Genomic DNA, 24,069 nt, shown 5'->3' with positions numbered 1-24,069 from the left:
CATCACAAATGTAGCAAAGTCCCTTCTCGCACCAAAGTGCCATCTCAACTTGGGTGAGCCTCTAAAAAGTGGTTTTTGGTAGAGTGGGTAGGAGTGAAGGCTGTTGTGATGGGGGAATGGAGGTGAAAGGAGAGGCTACAAGTGGTGCTGAGTTAAATTAAGGGCAAGAAAGATGTTTTGCATCAGTGAGTTTATCCTCTTGCAACTGGGCAAGCACGGCAACCTGAACGAGACTCAGAGGTTGAAGAGCTTGAACTTCCCATCGTATATCAGGGGTTAAGCCCAAAATAAATCAACTAAGAAGGAAGGGTGAGGGAAGGCCGATGATGCGATTGGCAAGGCTTTCAAACTCGAAGAGATAGTTGTTGAAGGTACCACACTGCATTGATTTAAATAAAGCACCTTAGGGTCGTCATAGTATAGTAAGAAGGGGCAAATTGCATTTCTAACGATTGAAGGAAATCGGACCAAAAAGAAATCTAGCCGTTGCAGTACATCCATTGATACCCACTAAGTGCTGGACCGTCGAGGTAGAAGGATGCCACTTGAATGCGTTCATCCTCCAGGGTACCATGATAATTGAAAAATTAGCAAATCTTGAACATCCAACCTATAGCATTAGTACCATCAAAACGTGAAATGTCCAATTTCAGTACCATTGATGGTGAACATCATCAGACGGTGAAGGAAAGTGGAAAAGCTCAAGAGAAGTGAGGCGGATGATAATGTCATCAATTTTGAAATGGAAAGAGCTCTAGGTAGTGGACAAGGTGGTTTGTAATTGAGTAAGGAGGGTAACAGCTTCCTCAAGACAGTTTTAGAGTTTGGAAACAAGTGTTATCAGCCATGAGAAGGAGGTAATGAAAGCACCAAAGATGATAGGGGAATGGAATAGGAATAATAGTTTCCTGAGTTCAAAGCCAGGAAAATACGTCCAGAAAGAAAGAGAGAAGTTAATTTTTTTTTTAAATTAGCTAGTTGCATGAACAAACAAAATTAGAATATCAGATATTAGATGACAAACAGAATAAAAGAGCAACTAAATAAATGACAACTCAGCATTCTCCCAACAACCATGAAACAAAAATGTGACTAACAACTGACATTTCAATGAATAAAATCATTTCAGCCTTGGGAACGTTTAATAGTTCTCTTGGCCTGAGATTCATATCCTCCACCGAGCCGTGGGTGCTACCATGAATTGCTGTAATAACTTAGGAAAATCCTTGAATGCAAGTTCCATGAATTACGACGAGAGCCAAAAAGAAAAGCTACATGAATTATGTATATTAAAGATTCCATTCCTAATCTTCCTTTTCGAATAAAATTAAAATACAACAATACGTGATCCAGTCTAAATAAAACAGATAAATAGTATATTAGAAACTACATAATAAATATTCAAGTTAATATACTTAATCTGCATATTAAACAACTCCTAAAAGTTTGTTCATGTGTAATTAGACTAGCATCAACGCTAACTATTTGTTGTGAGATTAAATAAATACAGTAACGAAAAATATAAATGTACAATTAGATGGGGGAGGGGGGAATAGCATATACAGAGGGGATAACTGGACCCAAAAATGGGAAAAAAGAATATCATCAAAATCTGAAGGCAACCCATCTCCTGTAAATGGAAATTTACACATTTGTAAACTCAGGTCTTGCTTCCCTGGAAGGAGGATGACAGCATCCTGAAGAGCCCATCTGGATTATCGGCATGTACCTGTTGATGGACAAAGCAAATCCTCTTTTAAATGGTGTCACGAGCAAGCTTCGCAGAACATGATCATCTCCATTCCATTTTTAATAGGTAACCACATAAAATGATTTCTGAACTTAAGTTTAGTTTAGATAAACTTTTAATAAATACTTAGTATAAAATAAAATAAATCAAATTTTAATATGATTTTAAATTGACTTATGGTCGTTAACTTTTTTTAAAACCTTTCCATTTAACTTCCCAAAATGTGGATATGTACCAATTTTAACTTATGAGATTGGTTTAATTTATTTTATCTTATTATTTATTTCTCTTATAAGTGTTGAGAAATTTATCCAAAATAATAAATTTACAGAAATCAAGCCTTTATGTTTGTATCCACATAAAAACTAGACACAACAGAGTGTTGAACAATGAAAGGATCTAACCACCACTAAAATCACCAAACATCTCCCAAGTCAAAACAACTCTGGCAAATTTCTCCCATTGCTAACAATGCATGGTATGTTTTATACAAATTCCTCTCCCACTTTTAAACTGTAAGCAAACGCTACACAATATCGTCATCATGCCAGTTTCCCATATACATGTCCTTTTCGTTAGAGAAATAATATTTGGATCAACAAAATATATGTATCATAAACCAAACTCTGGCCTTAATCTTTGATTGGGAGAGGTAGGAGAAACAAAGATCTGCAGAGATATACAAATCTAAGCTATCTACTTTGTCATTGTCTTGTGCTATTACTATATTTGCCTAAATTTTTATTAGCCTCCAAATGCAAATCAGAATTCTTGCAAAATAATAACCAAAGTTATAGAGAAAGGGAACCAACAAATTGATTAACGTTTCAAGGATAAAATCTCTTGATGACAGTCTGTTTCAATCTCCTTCAGTCCGTAGACTTTTTGAGACACTAAGGGCTTCATGAATTTGAATTGACATTTAGAATTACGGATTGAAATTGGTTCAGAATTATAATTCTACATTTGACATACTCAAAAAATTAGAATTATAAATTAAAATCAAATTCAATTTTGCATTAAAATTTTATTTATTAACTTTTTTAAAAATAATGTTAATTAAAAATACAAAATAATTATTAAATAAATTGTTAAAGATAATAACTTAATATTTCTTTTTTAAAAATCATGACACAATAAATTTATTTTTTATGTTTAATTTATCATTAAAATTTAATATTATGTTATGAAATATCTTTTTCACAAATTAGATCAAAGCATACAAATGTTGATAAATATAATTTAATTTTCAAAATTAAAAATATAAATTAAATATAAATATTTTCGAGAACTCTCATTTTGACACATAAGTTAAAATAAGTAAAAATATTACAACACATTCTTTTACGCTTCATGTAGTCCTCCTCTTTCACGTAAAATGTTGCAAAGTTCATAAAAAACTTGTTTAGTAAGATGTAATTGATTATAACAATTTTCATCAGTCTCGTAATATAATTACCTCAAAAGTATACTGATTATAACAATTTTCATCAATCTTATGATATAATCACCTTATAAGTATACTTTTTACTATGTCTTTATCACTCTATTGCATCTAATACTAATTTTCTCTTTTTTGTTACTCTTGTACTTTCAATAGTTCTTGAATTAATTTCTAATATTTCCTCCAACATCTAAAAATTCAAGAAAAGTATTAAACAATTTATTATACAATTAAGATAAACAATATAGTTTATTTAGGCAAGTGTAAAAAAAGGAGAATTCTCACAGCAATCCGACAGAGTAATGAAAACGTATTAAACATGTAAAGAATGTAAGAAAAGAGAAAGAAAAAAGATGACGTAAAGAAGAATAAGAATAACAAGAGAAAGAGGAATAGAGAAAAACTACTTTTATTAATAATGTAAAATAAGGAAGAAGAAAATAGAGAAATACAAGAGAACATAGAAAAAGAAAAAAGTGATATTAATAATCAAGGTAGAAGTAGAATTAAAAAGAAAAGAAAATACAGAAAAAACAAGAGAACAGAAGAAGAGGAAGAAAGATATAAAGGGGAAAGAGAGAACAAAAGAAGAGAGAGAGGAAGAAAGTACTTAAAGAAAAAAGTATCTAGAAAAGAACAATAACCACGAAGATAAGGAATCATAGAGACGAGGAAGAGGCACAATATGTGAGAGTGTATTTATGAATTATGATATTAGAAATTCAAATTCCTAGGGTGCAAGTTAGGAATTGAAGTGGGTTAAATTTAGTTGTCATAGAATTCTATGAAATTGGTTCATGGAATTATAATCCCAATTCCAAATGGACATCTAAACATGATAATTAAAATTCTAAAACTCAATTCTAATCCCAATGTCCAATTCCATATTCAATTTCGTACACCAAACGAGCACTAAAGGAAGATTTCTAACCTATTCCCCAACTTCCCCTACACTTTTAACGGCTTTGGCCTCCTAACGTTTCCTCCCCTGGCAGCTTGCTTTTTTGGGCATTTAATGCTTTCTTGTCATTATCTCCAAATGGCGAGCAACACATCACTCTCATTATATAGGTTCGCTTTGCTATTGGTTCTTTTTGTCCGGTCAATACAGGGCTTCCACTACACACCATGCCATAAAAAGAAAAAAAATGCAACTAGGGCATAACTCATACAGAGACGCTATCTAGCTTATTCGAGAAGTGGTCCCAATTCCAACACGTGAGATGATGAATATTAATTTTAGTTTTCATTGTTTTTTTTTTTTTTTGGCTATTTCAATCAACTGAAAATACATGACCACTAAGAATGCTCTCTTCTCTTTAAAGTTACTTTCATCACCTATTTGCCATATTAGCACTTAGCATTAATTATAAAATAAATAAATAAAACAGCCAACTTCAACTACTCCCTAAATTCGACAATGCTCTATGGTACTCACTATTTTTAAGTATTTTAGAAGATATCGTGACCGTGAGCTGTATCATACAGACCACGTAACGTGAAAGTATGTGGGAGGAGACTGTAAATAGTAACCATATAATGTAACATACCCAGTGGCCAGCATCTTCAAGGACATGCATTTCAACTCCACCTCCTTCCTCAGCAGCAAGCTCCTCAGCAGCATGGATGCGTTGAAGATCTTCAAGAGCCCATCTATGTAAGCTTCTTTCGGCTTTCAAAAAGTTCATGTGCACACCACGAGGTACATCTTCAACAATTTTCCTAAGAATAGAAGCACAAAACATTATTGGTTCAACACACAATCTTCTGCATAGAAAAGTTGATTTCAAAATTCAATGTGATTGTATGCATAATTAATCCTGGGATTCCCGGTATCAGTAAATATAATAACCATGGGCTTGACACTAACATTCTAATCCTGATTCATATTCATGGTAGGATCCCATCTCTCAACCAGAGAAATAAGGCTGATAAAAATCAATATATAACAGCTCGCATGGTTATCAGAGATAATAGTAAGTACCACAAATTTGTTTCTTCATAGGATTGATACATTTCTGCAATCCCCTTTAGGTCAAACACCCATGAGAAGCTTGATGATTGTGAACCAGAAGAGTTGGTAGGTCGCAGGTTAGTCACAACCCACTACATGGAAACAAAAAAAAAAATGGAGGAACAAATGTTTAATTGCTTAATCAGCCATCTAATGAAAGGATCATACACATGACAATTCAGACAGAGAAACAAACTGAACTTGCCTACAGGAATAAAACCCAAATGTGCATATATGAATTTTTAATGATCATCATTTACCAATTATTCCTACAATTGAACAGATTTTTCTAACACAATTTACATCTACAGGCTACCTGTAGATTGTTAAAGTTCTTGGTATTTTGATGTGAGTTTACAAATATCTGCCATCACTCAATGTCAATTTTGACTTCTTGCTCTACTTGTTTATACTGCAGCTGGCTGCAGGATGCATGAATGCTAATTTTTTAAAAAACTTGTTATCATAATAGAATTTCAAACTTTATCCAATACATGTCTTGGCTATAGTTTTTCAAATTTTAGTCTCATACATTAGCACATCCTTACATCTAATACCATCCAAGCCATTTGAATCCAAAGTTTCCAAAGGAAAAAAATATTGGAATCCATCCTATACCTCTTGTTTCTTGCATCTCTCAACATCCATCTTATCTTTAAATGTTCGAATTAAACAAGCAATTTGGTTCTCAAAACATGAGTCAGTTAGATTTAGTCATTAGATTCACTAACTGACTAATTTAGCTCCACAATAATTTAAAGAATTTGATGCAAATGCCTTTAGGACATTATATGATTGTAAATGTTAAGACTTTAAATAGATAATACAAGAAAAAACTACAAGTTGCAAAAATGAGAATACTACGATGGATAAGTAGTCATTCAAAAAATATAGGATAAAAATAATCATATATAAAAGAATATTCATCTAGTGTACCAAAAATTTACTATTATAAAATTCTGACTGTATATTATTAGATTTTAAATTATTAAATATTATAGCAAAAGCAATATTATTATTCACGTTAATTGTCAATGTGTAATTTAAAAAAAAATTATAATTATCCATGAGAGAAGGAAAAATACATGGACATTGAACCAAGGAAAAATATACAGTATACAACTATCAATAAACATATAGTTTTCAACTTGGTAAAGAAAGCAAGAATACATGAATAACTTGAACACCTGTCAATATTAAAGTATGCCAAAGTTCTGTACCTGAGCTACATCATTGGAAAATCCTTGTTGAATAAGAGCTTTAACAACATCCTGCTTTGAAGGGACCTTTCTTGAGGAAAGGATCATGGAACAATGAAAAAAAAAGTTGCTCATAATATAGAACCAAAAAATGTAGAACCATTCTATCAATTTATTCAAGTAAAAACAGCTAAAGCGTATTAGAAAGATAAAGTCTTTATATTACTGAGATGACAAGTAAAAGAGGGTCAAGATAATGATAATAAATAAAAAAACTTGAGTGAGCATAGTAATTTGTAGCATGCACATAACAGATGCCAACTTTATTCCCATAATTCCTTCAATTTTTGTTCTTGTTCGCACTTCTATATCTCTTCCTAAACTCTCACATATCTTGATATTAATTACAATTTAAACTTTAATTCTCACAACAAAAATAGGAAACTGTCAATAATAATCAAAACAGGAATTTAGATCAAACCCAACAACCAAACTTCCTTGAACCAAAACAAGGCAACACATTAAATCACATTCACATCACCATTACATACATTTTCTCAAAAGACACATTAATTGAGAAAAAAAAATTAGACGAAACAATTAAAGATCTACCTCCTTTGGCAGGGTACTAAGAAAGGAAATGAGTTCTGCTGGGTGGTCTTCTCCACCTCCGCCTGATTGAACTTTTCCGGGTGTCGCATCCAGAATCCAAGCCTTCAAATAGCATAGAAAAAATTATGAAACAACTCAGAAGCACTCACATAAATACAAGCAAACAAGACAGAAACTATAGTTACAATTTGATAGGCTTTAAAAAAACTTGATTGAATTCCACTTAGAAAATACAAACACAACTTCGATAGATAAATTCCCCTACCAGCTGTAGAACCAAGGCTCTCCTCTGAGAAAATGGTTCTCAGCCTTAAAAAACCGGAAAACACAACACATCAGAAACTCTTCACACCATTCCTATAACTATTACATATAGCTACCCAATTACACAATTAAATAACTATTGCATAACTGTCCTGCAACCTCCATTATCCATTTTGTCAGCCTAAAAGTCTTGCTAAATCTTGCAGTGTGCACAGGATTTAAACACCATAAAAAAACAATCTAACCAACGTGTATTTTAACAAAGATCAAAACATTTTAAATCCTTTGTCCAACAAAAGCAAACAGTAACTGAATTTGGGCTTACTCTCACTGGTCGGGCAAGAGGCTTTGCAGCTTGGTCAACCATGCTTAAAACAACTGAGAAAATGGAACAACATAAGTAAAACTGGCTTATAAAGAGAGCTAGAAAAAAAAAAAAGTTCAATAACTAACCTTTCCCCCCAAAACTATGACCAACTAACACACGAGGTGTTATTCTTAGCTCCCGAACCTATCAAGAAGAACAGACATGATGTCATTACAAGAGAGGAATAAATTGACTGTATATATAACAACATGTATCTAACCAGTTCTCTTAAACAAAATCTATTATGTGCAGCAAGCAAATTTAATTTAATCAATCCAAAAAGGTTTTGGATCAATAGTAAAACATTTCATAAAAACAAAAAATAGGTTGATTTTAAAAAAATGAAAAAGGATTTTAATTCCAATAATTGGTATCATTTAGCATTTCAACATCAAAGGACAATCTCTGCAACAAAAAATTTAAGGGAACTGAAGTGGTAAAGCCAATAACTAATTGCAGAATACACCCAAACTAGACTAAGATTGTAAATTGAGGAAGGAACAGAGTGGGGTGAGAGTCCCCATGAGGACACTCAACTGGTTGAACATGAGTATTCCATCTTTTAGAAGCCAAGTTCAAATCCCATTAGAAGCACGCAGGGTGGAATTGATAAAGATCCCAGCCCCATTCTATACCATGCTCACCACATAAATATTATAATGATTTATGAACCATGTGAAAGAAAGCACACCAGTTTTAAAACATCAATAGCTGCAGATGCAACACTATGGGGACCTCTCCTCTTGATTGATGCTGAATCACCATGACATCGCAAGTCTACTAAAAGAAACTGCCAATGTAAACAAAATAAACAAACAATTCAGATTGATGCAAATCCAAAATGTTCTAGCATTGAACCCCTAAAAGCAGAATTTAACATACACAGAAAACAATTTTTTTACCTAATAGTAGAGTCTAATTTGACCCAAATTTATTACACAATCAATAAACAAGAAAGTGTTGCATCATCTAAGGTTTTCACTTTAAGTAAAATCTTTTAACAATTCTTTAAATTTGTGGTAGCACATGGTTCATTGATAGTTTAACCATTTCTACATTCTTAGTGGATCAAAATTAAATCCGTACACATAATATCTAGTATAATTATTAAATATTTATAAGGCAAGTAATACCGAACAAATCATAGCACAAAAATGTCAAGCATAATACCTGCCATGTAGTAAACTCTCGTGCCAATCTCCTAGCAAAAGTTCCTGCAGTATCAATCTTTCAGCAGCAAATTATGAAACTAACAACCCATCATTTCCCATTTATATTTGGCTTAGAACTAGACATACTTCCATGCAAATATAAAAATATCAGACACGGACACCCATGTAAACTACAACAAAGGAAGAAACACAAAAACACATTAAATATTTAGCAACATTTATAAGAAAGCCATCGGTAGGTGACTTGCTTATCACATTGATTAATATATTACAACTATTCCCTTAACAAAATCACAAGAGGAATCTAACAATGAACTCCCAGATCATATGAATACATATATGCTGATTGGTGTAGACTTCCACTTTCCACCCAACAAGGCTTCTTTTGAAACTGATGTATGAATAATGTGAGAATAAATTGAATTTAGGTTCATCATCGAAACTTCAAAGAAAAAATTGGTAAAAATGTTATTTCATTTTCACCTGAACAATAAAGCAAGGCTTTTAAAGCTTAAATGTTTAACCAAGACCAAGCCTACTCTAAAATTCTTAATGAGTTTTGTTAGCATGTATAAGAGAAGAGTAATTTGATGAGGTGGAAACTCTGGAATTCATTGTTGCACACATAGTAGTCAATCTCGGATAGTGGCCAATCTCAAAAACTCTATAGTAGGGATAGCAATAGCAGGATGACCGCTATACTGAAGTTTTACTACACAAATATACATGCTGAAAAATATATAATTAATATACAAATTTGAAACAAAACAAAAAAGGAAAACTCAAATCAGAGATTTAAAAAAATAACAAACAGCGAAGGGTGTAGGAGCAACCATTGCTTCTACTTGAAGCTTTGAAATTTGAAATAGAAGAGAGTAGGAAAATCAAAACAGAGAAGGAGATAAAAAAACAGAGAAAAAAATGTTCGATAATGTGCAAATTTGCCGAAGATGTAGAAGATGACCAGAAAATGTTTGGGTGAGGTTGGAAGCTTCGCTGAACTTGAAGAAGATGACCAGAGATAAAGAAGATGACTCAAAATAATCTGGGTCACATTAGAGACTTCGCCGGAGATGAAGAAGATGATCAGAGAATGTCTCTATCGCGTTAGTAGCCTCGCTAGAGATGAAGGCCACCAAAAGTAGTAAAAAGTGGAAACATAGAGAACCAAGATGAAATGAGAGGGAGAGCTAAAATATGAAATGAGAAGCTAGGGCTCGCAGAAGAGGGAAGGAGGGACGGAGAAGATTAGAAAAGGAGGAGGGGGGAATCCCAAGATTGCCCCCCTTAAAAGTCGCCCAATGTTAAAAAACAAGGGCAAGTTCAGAATTTCAGAGAGGATAGAATAGCAGCCGCGATTTCTGCCATTTTTGGCTGCTATTAGTGGTGTTTGAATCGTGACGCTATTGAGTTTCCGTAGCCTAGTCGCACAGCTCCACCGCGATAACGGCTGCTATGGCCGCCATTGACTACTATGGTTGCAAAATGATAATCATGCACATTATATGGAAACAATTCAGGCTACACATAAATTTTATATCACAGAAGGCTCATGAATAATAGGTACATGGTAGCACTCACCCCAGTTCTTCCTGCAACCTAGGATCCCATGCAGAAAAACAGCTGTTGGTGGATCAGGTATAGATCTATCCATGACAGAACTCCATCTCACCTGTATACCAAATTATCTGTGTATTAGTCTTTTGGAAAGAATTTGCTAGTGTCCTTTTTGCACCATTACATAAAAAGCATATTAATGAGACTCTTTAACTTCTTATGAAAATACATAAGGTTTGTAACAGTCCAATGTCATTTGACAAACTTTTATCCCAATACTCTCACAGTTTCAAATCTATTTTGTTAAGAAGCCTTTTGAAAGTGTTGGTAATGAAATAAATAATGGGGTTTGTATTTTTTTTCAACAACTTATTGTTGTATGTCAGTATTTAATATCATTAAACTATTGCAGGCAATAGCTTCATAGTCATAATGAAGGAAGATCTAAGAAAAGTGAGCCATCTCAAGGACCAGTACAGTGAATTAATAATTTTGGCTCCTTTTTTGAAAAGATACAATTTTTAGGTTCTTCAAAAATATGTTCCCCCATGGAAAAAATAAAATAAAAAAACTTCTCTCAGCATAAAGTAAATTTATATATTATTTATGTCCAACATTCTGCTGCAAATCAGCCCCACTTAAAAAACACAATTTTGTTTAGCAGCAAAGTGAAAGCAAACTCCTGTTAGAAGAAATAGAGACCAAAAATAAAAAATACTTACAAGTTCCCCTTGAATCAAATCATATGCCTGCAGACACAAGCACAAAAAAAAAAAAAAAAAAAAAAAAACTCAGCCATGATTATATAAGAAAAAGGATAAATTAGATATTACATCTTCGCAGCGGAAAGAATTAGCATTTTGCCGTTAGTACTCAGAACTTTTCAGTTTTTTTATATTATCTGCCTACTCAACATATTAAACAAAATTCATGGTTGGCTTCCTCTGCAACCAAAAAACTATGATGAACTTCTTCTCTCCGTTTGCAGCGGCATAATGTAAACACACGATAGAAGCAAATAAAATAACAATAAACATCAAGCAATGAGCGTTTAGATTACCAAGATGCTAGAGGAGCTGGCCACATCTCCCTTCTGTCCTAGAGTATCGCTCACTAATGCCATTGATACGGTCCTTTCTTTAACTTCCCGTCTAGAGTGGCTAAGAGCAAGCCGAGACACGCCGAATTTGTCATTCTACATCAAAGAAATATCCATATATAGATAAATTGTGAGGTACAGAGTGTCAACGTAATTGATTACTAAAACTTCCACAACTTAATACGAAGCTCAACGACGAGATTAGCAACCTGAGATTTAGCAGTAATATAGCGGTTGCATTAAGCCAACCGAAGCTTAAACGCTATGATATATGCGAAATTTCCAATGCATAGAAACGCGAAAGAGAATGTTAAGAATGGGAGCAGAAATGAACCTCAGAGAACCGAAGAATCGGAGACGCGACCTTGGAATTCCTCCAAAAATTGTAGGGAAACCTCGCCGTCCTCTCCGAGGAGTTAACCACGCCGGCGGCGACGGTGCAGCACAGTGAAGAATTTGAGATCAGCGGCATCCGAAGAAAATGGAAAATGCAGATCGGAGAAAGAGTAAACGGAGAAGAAAAGGATGGGCGGAGGCACCGAGATATGCGGTGGAGTCGATGGCGGAGAAATAGAGAGAGGGGCGCGAGTATAGCCTCCTCTCTCTCGTTACAAGCAAACACGCGCTCTTTCTTTAAATATTAATATATCTATTCAGCATAAAGTAGTGGTAGCTGTGCGAATGTTTGGAATAGGATGGATACTTTTAACTGATTTTTTAAACAAAATTATGTCATGACTTTAAATAATAATTTTTATTTATTTATTTATTGTGTTTAATTAAAAAATACTAAATTTTAATTTTTATACATAAAATTATTATTACTAATATTATATTAAATATATATATATATAATAGATAATAAGATCATTAGTTTATTTTAAAATAAATATTATTTAAATTTAAAATATTAAAATAATCATAATGATTAATTTTAAAACGATATAAAATGCATTTTCAAGTTTATGAAATGTACTTCAAATTTATGAATACGGTTAGCAAGTAATTATGAATTATGTTACTTTAAATTTGTTTTTAAACACATAAATAATAAGAATATAGATTTAATTTAAATTAAAAAGTGAAAAATGAAAGTGACAAGCACCGTCCATTGCGAAATAAAGGTGAGCGCCCAGTTGTTGCGGTTGCAGGCTAGGACGAGGCCACGAGTCCACATCCTCTAACACGTGCTGTGGCTTTGGACCTTCATTCACACCCACACGTTCCAAGTAAAGGTAGTGTGTGTCCTCAAAATTAGATCCCCTCAAAATACTACTTTATTCTTTAATTATTTACTAATATTTTTGTTCTATTTATTCGATAAGGTAAAATTAGTGGTAGCTGTGCGCATGTTTGGAATTGGATGGGTGCTTTGAATTGATTTTGTTTTTAAATTTATGATTAAGCCAAAGTGATACATTATAACTATTGAGTTTAATTTAAAAATTAATTTTTATTATAAATTAAAAAATAATACTTTGAATTTAAATTTAAACAGATAAAATTTAAATTAAAAAAGAGAAAATGAAAATGACCTGCACTGTCATAGCAAAATACGGGCGAGCGCTCAACTTTTTGTCCCTTACTAATATTTTTGTTTTATTTTATTTGAGAAAGTAAAATTAGGTTATCTAAAAAGTCTCAAAAGAAAAAATAATAAACTTCTCGCAGACAATTTATTTTTTTAGAGAAAGAAAAGTATAAGACTAAGCCCAACTCTATTTTCTCTTTAAGGAATTTTAGTTTTTCTATTTGCACATCCATAATTTTTTAATTTGTATTTTAAAAAATAAACTCCTTTAAATTTTAAATTTTTTTTTTAGCTACTTTTTCTTCTTTCAGTTTTTTTATTTTTGTTATTTACTAATATTACTGTGACTTTTTTCCTTCTTAGTAGCACTTTTAGTAATAAACTAATCTTTTCATCGTCTTACTAATATTTTTAGGTAATACGTCAATTAAAATATTTTTTATATAAAATTTTATTGTATAATTTAAATTTTTATAAGAATAAGTTTTTTAAAAAACTAATTTTAAAAGTAAACTATTCAAAAATTAACATTAAGAAGTTTAATAGGTTTCAATAACTAAATGCAAATAATAGTAACATAAGATGCTAGCAAAAGTTTAATTTCATGAATTTTCAAACAAAACTTTCATATTTTAATTTGTGAAACTTAAAGCATGTTTCATTTCTATTTTAAAAATAATTTTCTGTTTTCAAAAATAAAATTTAATACATTATATTAGATTTTATTTTTAAAATAGAAATAAAATATATTCTTACTTTTGAAATGTTTATTTTCAGAATTAAATTTTCAAACATTAAACTTTCAACTCTTTACCATGGAAGTTGTAACACCTTAATTATTTTCAAATATTTTCCAATAAAATATTTTCACAAGTAAAAAGGGATAATAAAAAAAATCATTTCAAATGATTTCAAGTACAAAGTTTCAATAAAGTATTTCAAAATATAGGATGGGTTACAAATTTGAATAAAAATAAATGCTACAAGACCTATTTAGTCTAAGTCCTATAGCAGTATCATTCATTCCATTCATTGAGCTTGGTATTGATCGTCTTGGTCACTTGAAAAATAAATGTAAAGATGAGTCCTCTAGGCTATCACACGCACTAACACATAGACTCATCTTGCCTATTTCATAACAATCGATAATATAATGAAATCACACTTTAATGGCATTAATTTACTCTTTTTAACAACACACACGCATATTTACACATCAATTCATGCACAGGTGCGCTAACTGCACCTTCAATCATTTCACACACATGTGTGCTCACTGCACTTTAGTCACGCTCAATGTGGTACTATGATCACAGTTTTCTTGATGCTCTTAACCTCATGGATTTACTCAATTTCACACCATGAATGATCACCAATTAGCCCCTGCCTCACGGATACAACGTGTGCAGTCACGGGCCCCTTGGCAAAGGGATTGGTCAGAGGCTGAGTCAAGAGAATAGTGTGTGGCTTGTGATGCACTCACACTCACTATTGGTGTCACTACCATCTCTTTTCTCCAAGGTATTTTTACCGCCCCATCTTCCACACCCTAATATATTGCTATAACCATTCATAGTTTCAATCATTCCAACCATAATCACATTCACATTCATCATACCATTGACACATATTCACCCACATTCTCAATCATATCATCGCATTCATTCTCACACATGGATGTACACACACATTTAACTACATTATACTTAACACTCAATCTTCCACCATAACCCTATTACAATTTAAAGCACTTCATCATACCCATCACTCAAAATCTATCACATTATGATTAACACAAAATTTCCATTATGACACACATTTTCCTATGTTCTATTTCAATCACATTCCATTACATAACAATACAAATGAATTCCAACACAAGGAGATAGGGTAAAGTCTCCCCTTTACCTTAGAATGAAGACCCACAACAAAATCGATGGTAGAAGGGCTCCCCACATGGAATTCTTTTTCTATTGCCCTAATCAAAATTCATATGGAATTCATTCACACTAAAATTTTGGGTCTTAACAATAATAGATGGTTATTTACAATAGTTTATGACAACCCAATTGACCAACAAAGAGGGGAGATGTGGACTGAATTAAAGATTATTACAAAGGAGATCAATTGGCCTTGGTTGTTGGTGGAGGAATTGAATGATATTGCCAATCAAGATGAGAAGGTTGGAAGAGCTTGCATTAATCAATGTAAATGCAACGAATTTGTTCAAAATATTGACCATTGTAATCTATTGGACTTAGGTTTGATTAGACCTAAATTTACTTGGAAAGACCCTTAATTGATGGTATAAGGGTTTTTAAAAAGTTAGTAAGGGCTTTATGCAATGTTAGTTGGAGAACCATGTTTGATGAGACTTGTGTTGTTGTGGGTTCAAGAGTTAATTTCTTTGACCATTACCCTTTATGTGTCAGACTGAAGGCAACATGTCATATTTTTGCTAATAGAAACTTCAAGTTTGAAATTGCTTAGTTGACTAATGATTCTTGAGAAGATGTTGTTAAGGAAGTGTTGAATACCAACAAAGATTTCATAAAGACCTTAGTTGATTTAAAGAATGTTTTGAAGTCATGAAACATTAAATCTAGGAAGAAGTGCATTTTGGCTAGATTGACTGACATTAAGAAAATGTAGGTATAATACTCCTGGAATTAACCCTTTCTCATTTAGGTTAGAGTGTCAACTTCAAGAAGAGTTTACAAAAACTCTGCTTCAAGAGAAATTTCTTTGGCATTAGAAAGCTTGAACCCAATGGATTGTTCATGGGGATCATAACACGCACTTCTATCACTTCAAAACCATTATTAGAAGAAATTGTAACATAATTGTTATGTTGAAAAATGACAAAGGCAGATAGATTGAAGATGTAACACCCTCTTTTTCATTTATTTAATAAATTGATGAATTGTTTGGTATTATATAATGTTAGAATGTATTAGAATAATTTAAGGGTGTTTTGGTAGAAGTCTGGTGCAAGGGATCTTGCTCAGGTGAGCTAGATCTCGCTCAAGCGAGACTGATCTCGCTCAAGTGAGACTAAGCACTCAGAACCACACATTTTCAAGGCAATCTCGCCTAGGTGAGCGTGATCTTACTCAGGCGAGCAGTGATCTCATCCAAGCGAGCTTAGTCGCTCAGGCGAGGACTCACAAGAAAAATGTTCAACAGAGGCCACTATCTAGTGTTTTTGCTCAGGTGAGTTATACCTTGCTCAAGCGAGAATTTCATTACTCAAGCGAGAGCGCGCGAGGCAGAGGGATATTTAAGCGATTTCTAGGATAGAAATTTCATTTCATTTCTATCCTCACGTTCTCCTCTCATTTTCTCTAAACTCTCACTTCTTTCTCTCAAATAAACTCCTTCAAACTTCGATTATTCCTTGAATCCGAGCTTGGACGTTAAATCTATACAATTCCAAGTAAGTTTCTTTGGATTTAACTTTGTTTTCTCCGTTTGTTTTTCTTGTTTTTCATCTCTTAAGGATATCTCGTGATATCAGAAAAACTTCTATTGTTGAGCAAGAACCTTTATCAATCTCTCTCCATATACTCACCTCGAGGTAATGAGAGTTCTATTTTTCCATTTTATTAAAGTGTTTATTTTGTACTCATTGGAGCATTATTGCGTAAGGATTTTATGAAAATATATGTTTGAAGTGTAATAGCCAAAAATATGCGTGTTTGGTTGTTTGGCTTGAATGGTTATGTTGTATTCACATGGAATATAAGATGAGTATTCAATGTGGAATGTTATGAAAACATGCTGAGTGATTATATGAAATATGTATATGAGTATTTATGGTTGTGATAAAGTATGATGATGGCTCATAAGACTTAACAATTGAAACTATATTATAATGGTATGAGTGATGCATACTTAGTTCAGAAGTGCTTTACTAAGTATAATCTTATGAATAGAGAATGAAAGGATTCTCAATATACATATAAGTGTTGGATATGGAATGGATCTAGTGTGAATAATTACTGAGATACACTGAGGTATAGAGTCCAAAGACGATAGAAAATTTGGAAAAAATATAGGGTGATGAGCAACATTCGTGTTTGTGTACACACTCTTTCTAAAAGTGAATGCGGCACATGGTCTCACACTCGTTTCCTGACTAGACTCTTGACTATAGCTTTGCTAAGAGGCCCGTTATCATATACGTTGTATCCGTGTGCATGGGCTAATCGGCGACTATTTACCTAATTGAGTAAGACCTCAAGAAATGTTAGAGGCATTGTTGTATGTAATCATAATGCACTAGGAGTGTGTGTTTGAAGGAGAAAATTGAATAACTTATAACAAATTGTTATGTTGTGAATATGTGATTATAGTTGTTCTGTGGATTGGTTGCTAAAATGATTATGTTTTCTTTATGTCATAACTATGATTTTATATAATTTGATGATTTGTAAAATGATAGAATAGATGTTCATCCTTACTAAAATTTTTAGGAAACTAGGATGACAGCGTCTCAAGAAAGGATTAGGCTGATAGATAGCTCTATAATATGTAGACTTAATTATGTATTTAATGAGTACAAAATGACTTGTCACTTTAAGTTGGTTGTACATGTTGATGACATACCTAGTAATATTATTATTTTGGACATAGAATTATATTATAGCGTCACTTTTAATTTTTCTGTAAATAATATAATCCACCATACCTTATGTGTATACATTTACAGAGGTACGGTTAGAACCCCAGTAGCCATAACTTATTTATGTACATACCATGATCATAACCATCTCGGAAGGCCGACCCAAGTTACCTTTAAACGAATATCAAGAGTTGAGGTTGTAGCCAATTCAGGAGACCTCTATCTTGGATCAAATGATGACCTCGATTCCGAAGATCTAGCAAAGATAGAGAGATGACATGGAGATGACTAGCGTCGAGTCCTCAATGTTTGGATATGTTTTGAGACTGCTCTGGGATTTTACTTATTTTGGTTATGTAATTATTATCTTAAGTCCCACACATTTTGATAAATAGTTTATAAATTATTATACTTGATATATGTAAATGCAGGTTCAATATACATATTTGTATAATTGTTGTTTTGTAAATAATTTTATTCACAAAAAGAATTTTTATTAACTCGTATTAATAATGCCTATCATATACGAAAATTTATATTTTATTTCAAGTTTGTGCAAATAAAACACGCAGTTTAAGACTAAAAATTTAAGATGTTACAATTTGGTATCAAAGCAGTTCATCTAAACTAGCTTGGGTATGGGACTAGTTCCTTGATCTTGTGTGTTGTATGTTCTTGTTTTACAAGAATATGAAATGATTGGTTGTTAGTATAGCTTATTAGTTGTGAATTATTTGATTTGTTTGAAATGTTTGCATTGGTTGAACTGAACGTTAAATGTGTTAGAATAGAGGTTGATGTGTGAATTTGATCCTTCTTGGAATTAGAATTATGGCTGATAGAGGTAGACCTGCTGGTGCTATGAACGAAATTTTAGCCTATATGACACAAGTCTTGGAGACGTTAGTATAAAACCAAGATGTTGAACCAACGGAGTACTATGGACTCTCATCGTTGACGAAGCACAACCTCCAAAGTTTAAAGGGAAATTTGATCCAGAAGGAGCCCAGAGATGGGTAGTCGATAGTGAGAAGATATTTAACGCAATGGGATGTCGTGAGGAACACAAGTTGGTGTATGTCACTTATATGCTGGCGGAAAAGTAGAGGATTGGTGGAGGTTTGTTATTCAAACTCTGCCACAAGAAGAATGATACATTCAATGAGAAATGTTTAAGGCAAGTTTCTTAGGAAACTACTTTTCGAGGGACTTAAAGAAACAAAAAGCTAGAGAATTCCTTTAGTTGAAGTAAGAAAACATGTCCATGGAGGAGTATGCTGCAAAATTCCACAAACTTATGAAGTACTGGCCTCATTTTCAACATGAGGATGGGGATGAAGACCTATGCACCCAGTTTGAGAATTGGTTGAGGCCTAAGATCTGGATAGTAGTTAGTGTGTTTTAGCTAAATGACTTGCCAACTTTGGTCAGCGAGTGTCAGATATTTGAAGCTAACTCAAAAGGCAAATCAGTGGATAGCCGAATTAGAGGGCCGATAAGACAAGATTGAAGGCCTCTAAGATTTCTAAGAGGACCCTATTCTGGTGCTACTCAATTAAAATCAAGGGGGACTGCACTGCAGAGAGGCAGTAGCAGTGGTTCCAACCTCCAGAAGGGACCTTTGAAATGTTTCAAATGCAAAAGACCCCATTTGGTGATAAATTGCTCGCAACTATTCTAGACTTGTGGTATTGGTGGGAAGACGAGACATTTGATGAATAACTGTTGGTCAGCTCCTCAATAGAGTGGAAGCATGAGTGGAAGTAACAGGCCCGTATCCAGAGTAAGTAGTAGAGCAAAGTCGAATATGCAAGGCAAGGTCTTCGCTATGAGTGGGTCTGAGGCATCCAAGTTTGATGATCTTATCAAAGGTAAATACATCATTAATGATAGACTATGTGATGTCTTATTTGATTCTCGTGCCACACATTTCTTTGTTTATATATTATGTGAATTGTGTTAGAATGCCAATATCTTCCTTGCCATGTAATGTTATTGTATTCACTCCTACAACTAAGCCTATGGTAACCTCTTTTGTATGTTTAGGTTGTTTTATAATGATTCATGGTAGGAGTTTCCGTGTGGATTTAATCTGTCTATCGCTTTTTCAATGTTAGATTAAAGATAATCAATCTACAAAACCTCACGTTTCTCTCACAGAACAATGACACACACTCACTTACTCGTGGAACTCACACGAGGATATACGAATTTTCAAAGAAAAAATGTAATTGCATTAATTTTTGAATGAATATTTTATAAAGGAATTCTAAGTATTTATACATAAGGAGATAATTGTCTCAACAACTATTCCTGCTCAATTTCCTATATTAGACGCCAACTAACTAACTGTTTTGAACAACCCATCCTCTTAGGGACCTTAACAACAAACTTTAATGGTTGCTTTTATAAATTGTTTATTACAATCTCCCACCCCCCATCTAAAGGCCTTGCCCCTAAGGCCCTTTCTACCACTGGTTGTTGCAGTAAGCTCTTCCGTTGCATATCTGGATATTGCTACTTCAAATTGTGGAGTTCATGCCAAGTAGCATCTTCAGGTGCTATATGTTGCTACTGTGCCAAAACTTTAGTCACTTCCTTGTTATCCTTCTTCTTCATCCTTCTTGTCAAAATATCCAAAGGTTCCATTTCTAGTTGATCTTCATTGTTGAATGCTGGTAAGAGTGTGGAAACAGAATGATCGCCATGATCCTTTTTTAGGAGTGAAATATGGAACACATTGTGAATTCTTGCCTCTGCTGGTAAATCTAACTTGTAAGCCACCTTGCCAATTTGTTTTATGATTTTGTAAGGACCATAATATCTGGCAGCTAATTTATGGAATGCAGCATGTGGAATTGAATATTGCTTGAAGGGTTGTAATTTCAGATAGACCTAATCTCCCAGTGCAAACTCCTTTTTTGATTTTTTTTCTTATCAGTATATATCTTCATTTTGTCCTGAGCTTTTCTTAAGTTATCCTACAAAATTCTTGCAATCTCTTCCCTTGTCTTTCTTATATATTCCACAACATGAACTACTAAATCTCTTGCCAACAACGAATTGCTAATGACTGGTGCATATCCATATAATGCCTCAAAAGGTGTCACACCTATAGCTAAATGAAACTTAGTATTATACTAGAATTTCGCATAGCTCAAAAAGTCTGTCCACTTAGATGGAATATTTCTTGTAGAGCATCTTAATTACCCTTCCAACACCTTGGTCAAAGGTTCTAACTGCCCATATGTTTGTGGATGGAAGGTAGTGGATTTTAGTAGTTTAACTCCATGCAACTTGAATAGCTCTTTCTAGAATTTACTCATAAAAATGGGATCTCTATCATAGATTATTTCAACTTGAAATCCATGTAACTTAACCACTGTGTCTAAGAAAACTTGAGCAAACCTTAGTAGCACTAATAGGATAACTTAATGCCATAAAATGTGCATATTTAGTCAATCTATCAATGACTACTAGGATTATTATTTTTCCATTTGATTTAGATAATCCTACAATAAAATCCATAGCTAAGGATTGCTAGGCTTAAGTAGGGATTGGCAATGGCTACAACGATGTTGCTGGAAGAGACAATACTGCTTTGTATTTTTGACATACTTTACATTCCATCACTCAACTCTTAACATCTTGTTGCATTCCTTTCCAGTAAAAGAGATCTTTTAATCTATTATAGGTTTATGAGGATCTTAAGTGTCTCCCAATAAAAGATTCATGATAATACTTAAGCAGCCTTTGTCTAATTTATGCGCTTTGACCAACCACTATCTTGCCATTTCTCTTAAGCACTTCTCCTTGCCAAACATACTTCTTATAAGGTTACTGAGTCAACCTTATTTTATCTATGATTTTCTTAAGTTTTTCATCTCTCAGCCATGTCTCCTTAATTAGTTGTAAAAGGTCAGATCCAATTTGGTAAATGGTTTCAAGACTTCCTTCAAGAGTTCTTCTATAAGGTGTTTTAATGCTTTCTGATCAGTTCTGATTTCAAAGTGATTTCCCAAGAAGTAATGCTGTCATTTCTTAACAACAAACAATATTGCATTAAACTCTTTTTTATAAGCAGATAGTAGTTTGTACCTTACTCCATAGCTTTGCTTATATAGGCAATTGGGTGACCTTTCTGCATCAAAATTGTTCCTATGCCTATACCTAAAGCATTAGTTTCAATTGTGAATTATTCTTCAAAATATAGAAGTGCTAATACAGGAGCTCTTGTTAATGCCAACTTCAAGGATCTGAATGCTGCTTCTGCTTCTTTAGTTCACTAGAAAGTAGCTTTTTTCTTCAGCAAGGTTGTTAGTGGTTGAGCCAACTTGTCATAATTCATTATAAACCTCCTATAATAACCTGATAATCATAAGAACCCTTTTAATTGCTTACTTGTCTATGGTCTGGGCCAATTTTGAATTGCTTGTATCTTTCATCATCAGGAGCTACTCCTTTGTTTGAAATTACGTGCCCCAAGTACTTTATTGCCTTCTTTGAAAAGCTGCATTTTTTTTGGTTTAAAATCAGCATCTGTTTGTAATAATTGCAAAGCTAAATAAATATGTTCTAAGTAATCCTCTCAACTTTTAGAGTAAATAAATATTTCATAAGAAAATACTAGAATGAACCTCCTAAAGTAAGGTCTGAAAACATCATTCATTAGGTTCTGAAAAATTGCTGGAGCATTTGTTGAACCAAAGGGTAGAACTAGCCATTCATAATGCCCATTATGAGTCCTATATGCAGTTTTAGGAATGTCTTCTTCCCATATTCTGATTTGACTATATCCACTCTTTAAATCCAACTTGGTAAAGTATGTAACTCCTTTTAATTCATTAAACAAGTCTTCAATCAAAGGAATTGGAAACTTGTTCTTGATTGTTGCAGAGTTCAGCTTTCCATAATTTGTGCAAAGACTTGAACCTCCATCCTTCTTCTTAATCAACATTATTAGTAAGGCAAATGCACTACTACTTTCTCTGATGAATCCTGTTGTTAATAATTCTTCAATCATCTTTTCAATTTCAACTTTTTGTGCATGTGGATATATGTAAGGCTTTGAGCTGACAGGAGTGTTGTTGACTAAGTTGATTTAGTGATCACATTTCCTTTTTGGAGGCAGTTGAGTAGAAACTTTGAATAAGTCCTCATATTCCAACAATAAATCCTACAATTCCCTATGTTGATCTATTGATAACTTAGTTGAATTTATGAATATCTGCTCTTGATCCTCCATCATAGAAATAGAAAGAAATATTGCTTCAAGAGCAAGAAATTACAGTGCGTCTAAGGTATCTTGAAGTTTCCTTCCTTGCTGCTCGCCCACTAACTTCACCATTTTACCTTGATGTTCAAACTGCTTTGTCTTGAAAGGACAGTTCCATCTTATCTCTTCTAATGTCTTAAGCCACGGTACTCCAAAAATAACTCCATAATTAGATCCATGCAAAACTAAAAAGTCCCCTTGAAATTCATGATCTCTAAATTTCTAATGCAGTTGCTCACATTTTCTATCTATGATTACATGTTTGTCATTGGCTATTACCACAGGAAATTCCTTGATACATTGAGTTTTGAACACCTAATGTGTTTACCCATTTGTCACTCAGAAAATTATGTGTGCTGCCTGTATCCATAAAAAATGGTATCTCCTGCTTCCTAATAGTTCCTTTCAGCTACAAATTTTGTCCACTAGTAACACCTTTACGAGCATGCAATGATATTTGAACTGCATCTTCAACTAGTAACTCTCTTCCCAAAGCCATTATGTCTTCACTATCTTTATCCTGTTCAGATTCTTCACCTTGAGATGCAAAAATGGCACTTAATATACTGTGCATTTCTGCCTGTGGTTTTTGTCCTATTGCTCTCCACAGAATCAACAAAGACCTTTCATTTTTCTTTCACTCATTTCCTTCCTGTTGGTGTTTGTTGTCTTTGTTAAAGAAGTTTCTTTTCCAATTTCATTTACAGGTGTATTTATTTATTAGATGTGAGTGTTTTAATTGGAGATGCTTTTGAAATTAACTATTGTTGAATTCCAACTTCTACTATAACTTCGAGAACCTTCATAAAGCTTTTATTTGTTGTTAACTATTTTTCTTTCTAATTCTTGAAGAACCTCATCTTGTAACCTTGCTAATCACATGGCCTCTTGTATGGTTTTAGGACTATGAATTCTTACTGATTTTTCTAATGAAGCATTTAATCCTCCCATAAAAAACTTATTGCCATTTCTTCACTAACATGTACCTAGCCAACAATTGATCAAATTTTTCAAAGTAATTAATTAGAGTACCTTTTTGTCAAAGCTTTGATAACTCTGCAATAGGATCTTCACAGTTCCCATGTTAAATCTTGTTGCTACGTCTTTAAGAATCTACTGCCAAGATTTAATCTTATTGCTATTGTGAACTAGGGATGGCAA

At 33.3% G+C, this 24,069-nt stretch overlaps 2 protein-coding genes across 3 annotated transcripts in view; both read right to left on the bottom strand.

The window, feature by feature from the left end:
• LOC113869529 (pentatricopeptide repeat-containing protein At4g37170) overlaps nucleotides 1-24,069 on the bottom strand; it is a 94,109-nt gene that overhangs the window by 42,228 nt on the left and 27,812 nt on the right. The gene's annotated exons all lie outside the window — the stretch shown is intronic.
• On the bottom strand, nucleotides 1,352-12,138 carry LOC113869532 (protein ABHD11). 2 transcript variants are annotated; one of them, XM_027505895.1, is made up of 14 exons: nucleotides 11,813-12,138; nucleotides 11,440-11,574; nucleotides 11,102-11,128; nucleotides 10,404-10,494; nucleotides 8,821-8,864; nucleotides 8,342-8,440; nucleotides 7,737-7,794; nucleotides 7,609-7,661; nucleotides 7,285-7,328; nucleotides 7,020-7,121; nucleotides 6,429-6,498; nucleotides 5,179-5,300; nucleotides 4,745-4,916; nucleotides 1,434-1,729 (listed from the first exon to the last, which is right to left on the bottom strand). In XM_027505895.1, the coding sequence occupies exons 1-14, from the start codon at nucleotides 11,948-11,950 to the stop codon at nucleotides 1,661-1,663; spliced, it is 1,224 nt and encodes a 407-aa protein (XP_027361696.1). In that variant the 5' UTR covers nucleotides 11,951-12,138; the 3' UTR covers nucleotides 1,434-1,660. The 2 variants fall into 2 exon arrangements, with proteins under 2 accessions (XP_027361697.1, XP_027361696.1); XM_027505896.1 differs by lacking the exon at nucleotides 7,285-7,328 and having other exon boundaries at nucleotides 1,352-1,729; nucleotides 6,429-6,494.

This window comes from Abrus precatorius, unplaced genomic scaffold, assembly GCF_003935025.1.
Source record: "Abrus precatorius isolate BTA unplaced genomic scaffold, Abrus_2018 Scaffold6, whole genome shotgun sequence".
Classification (NCBI taxonomy): Eukaryota; Viridiplantae; Streptophyta; class Magnoliopsida; order Fabales; family Fabaceae; genus Abrus; species Abrus precatorius.
The sequence above is the reverse complement of the archived record's forward strand: the minus strand, read 5'-3'. Positions and strand labels throughout refer to the sequence as shown.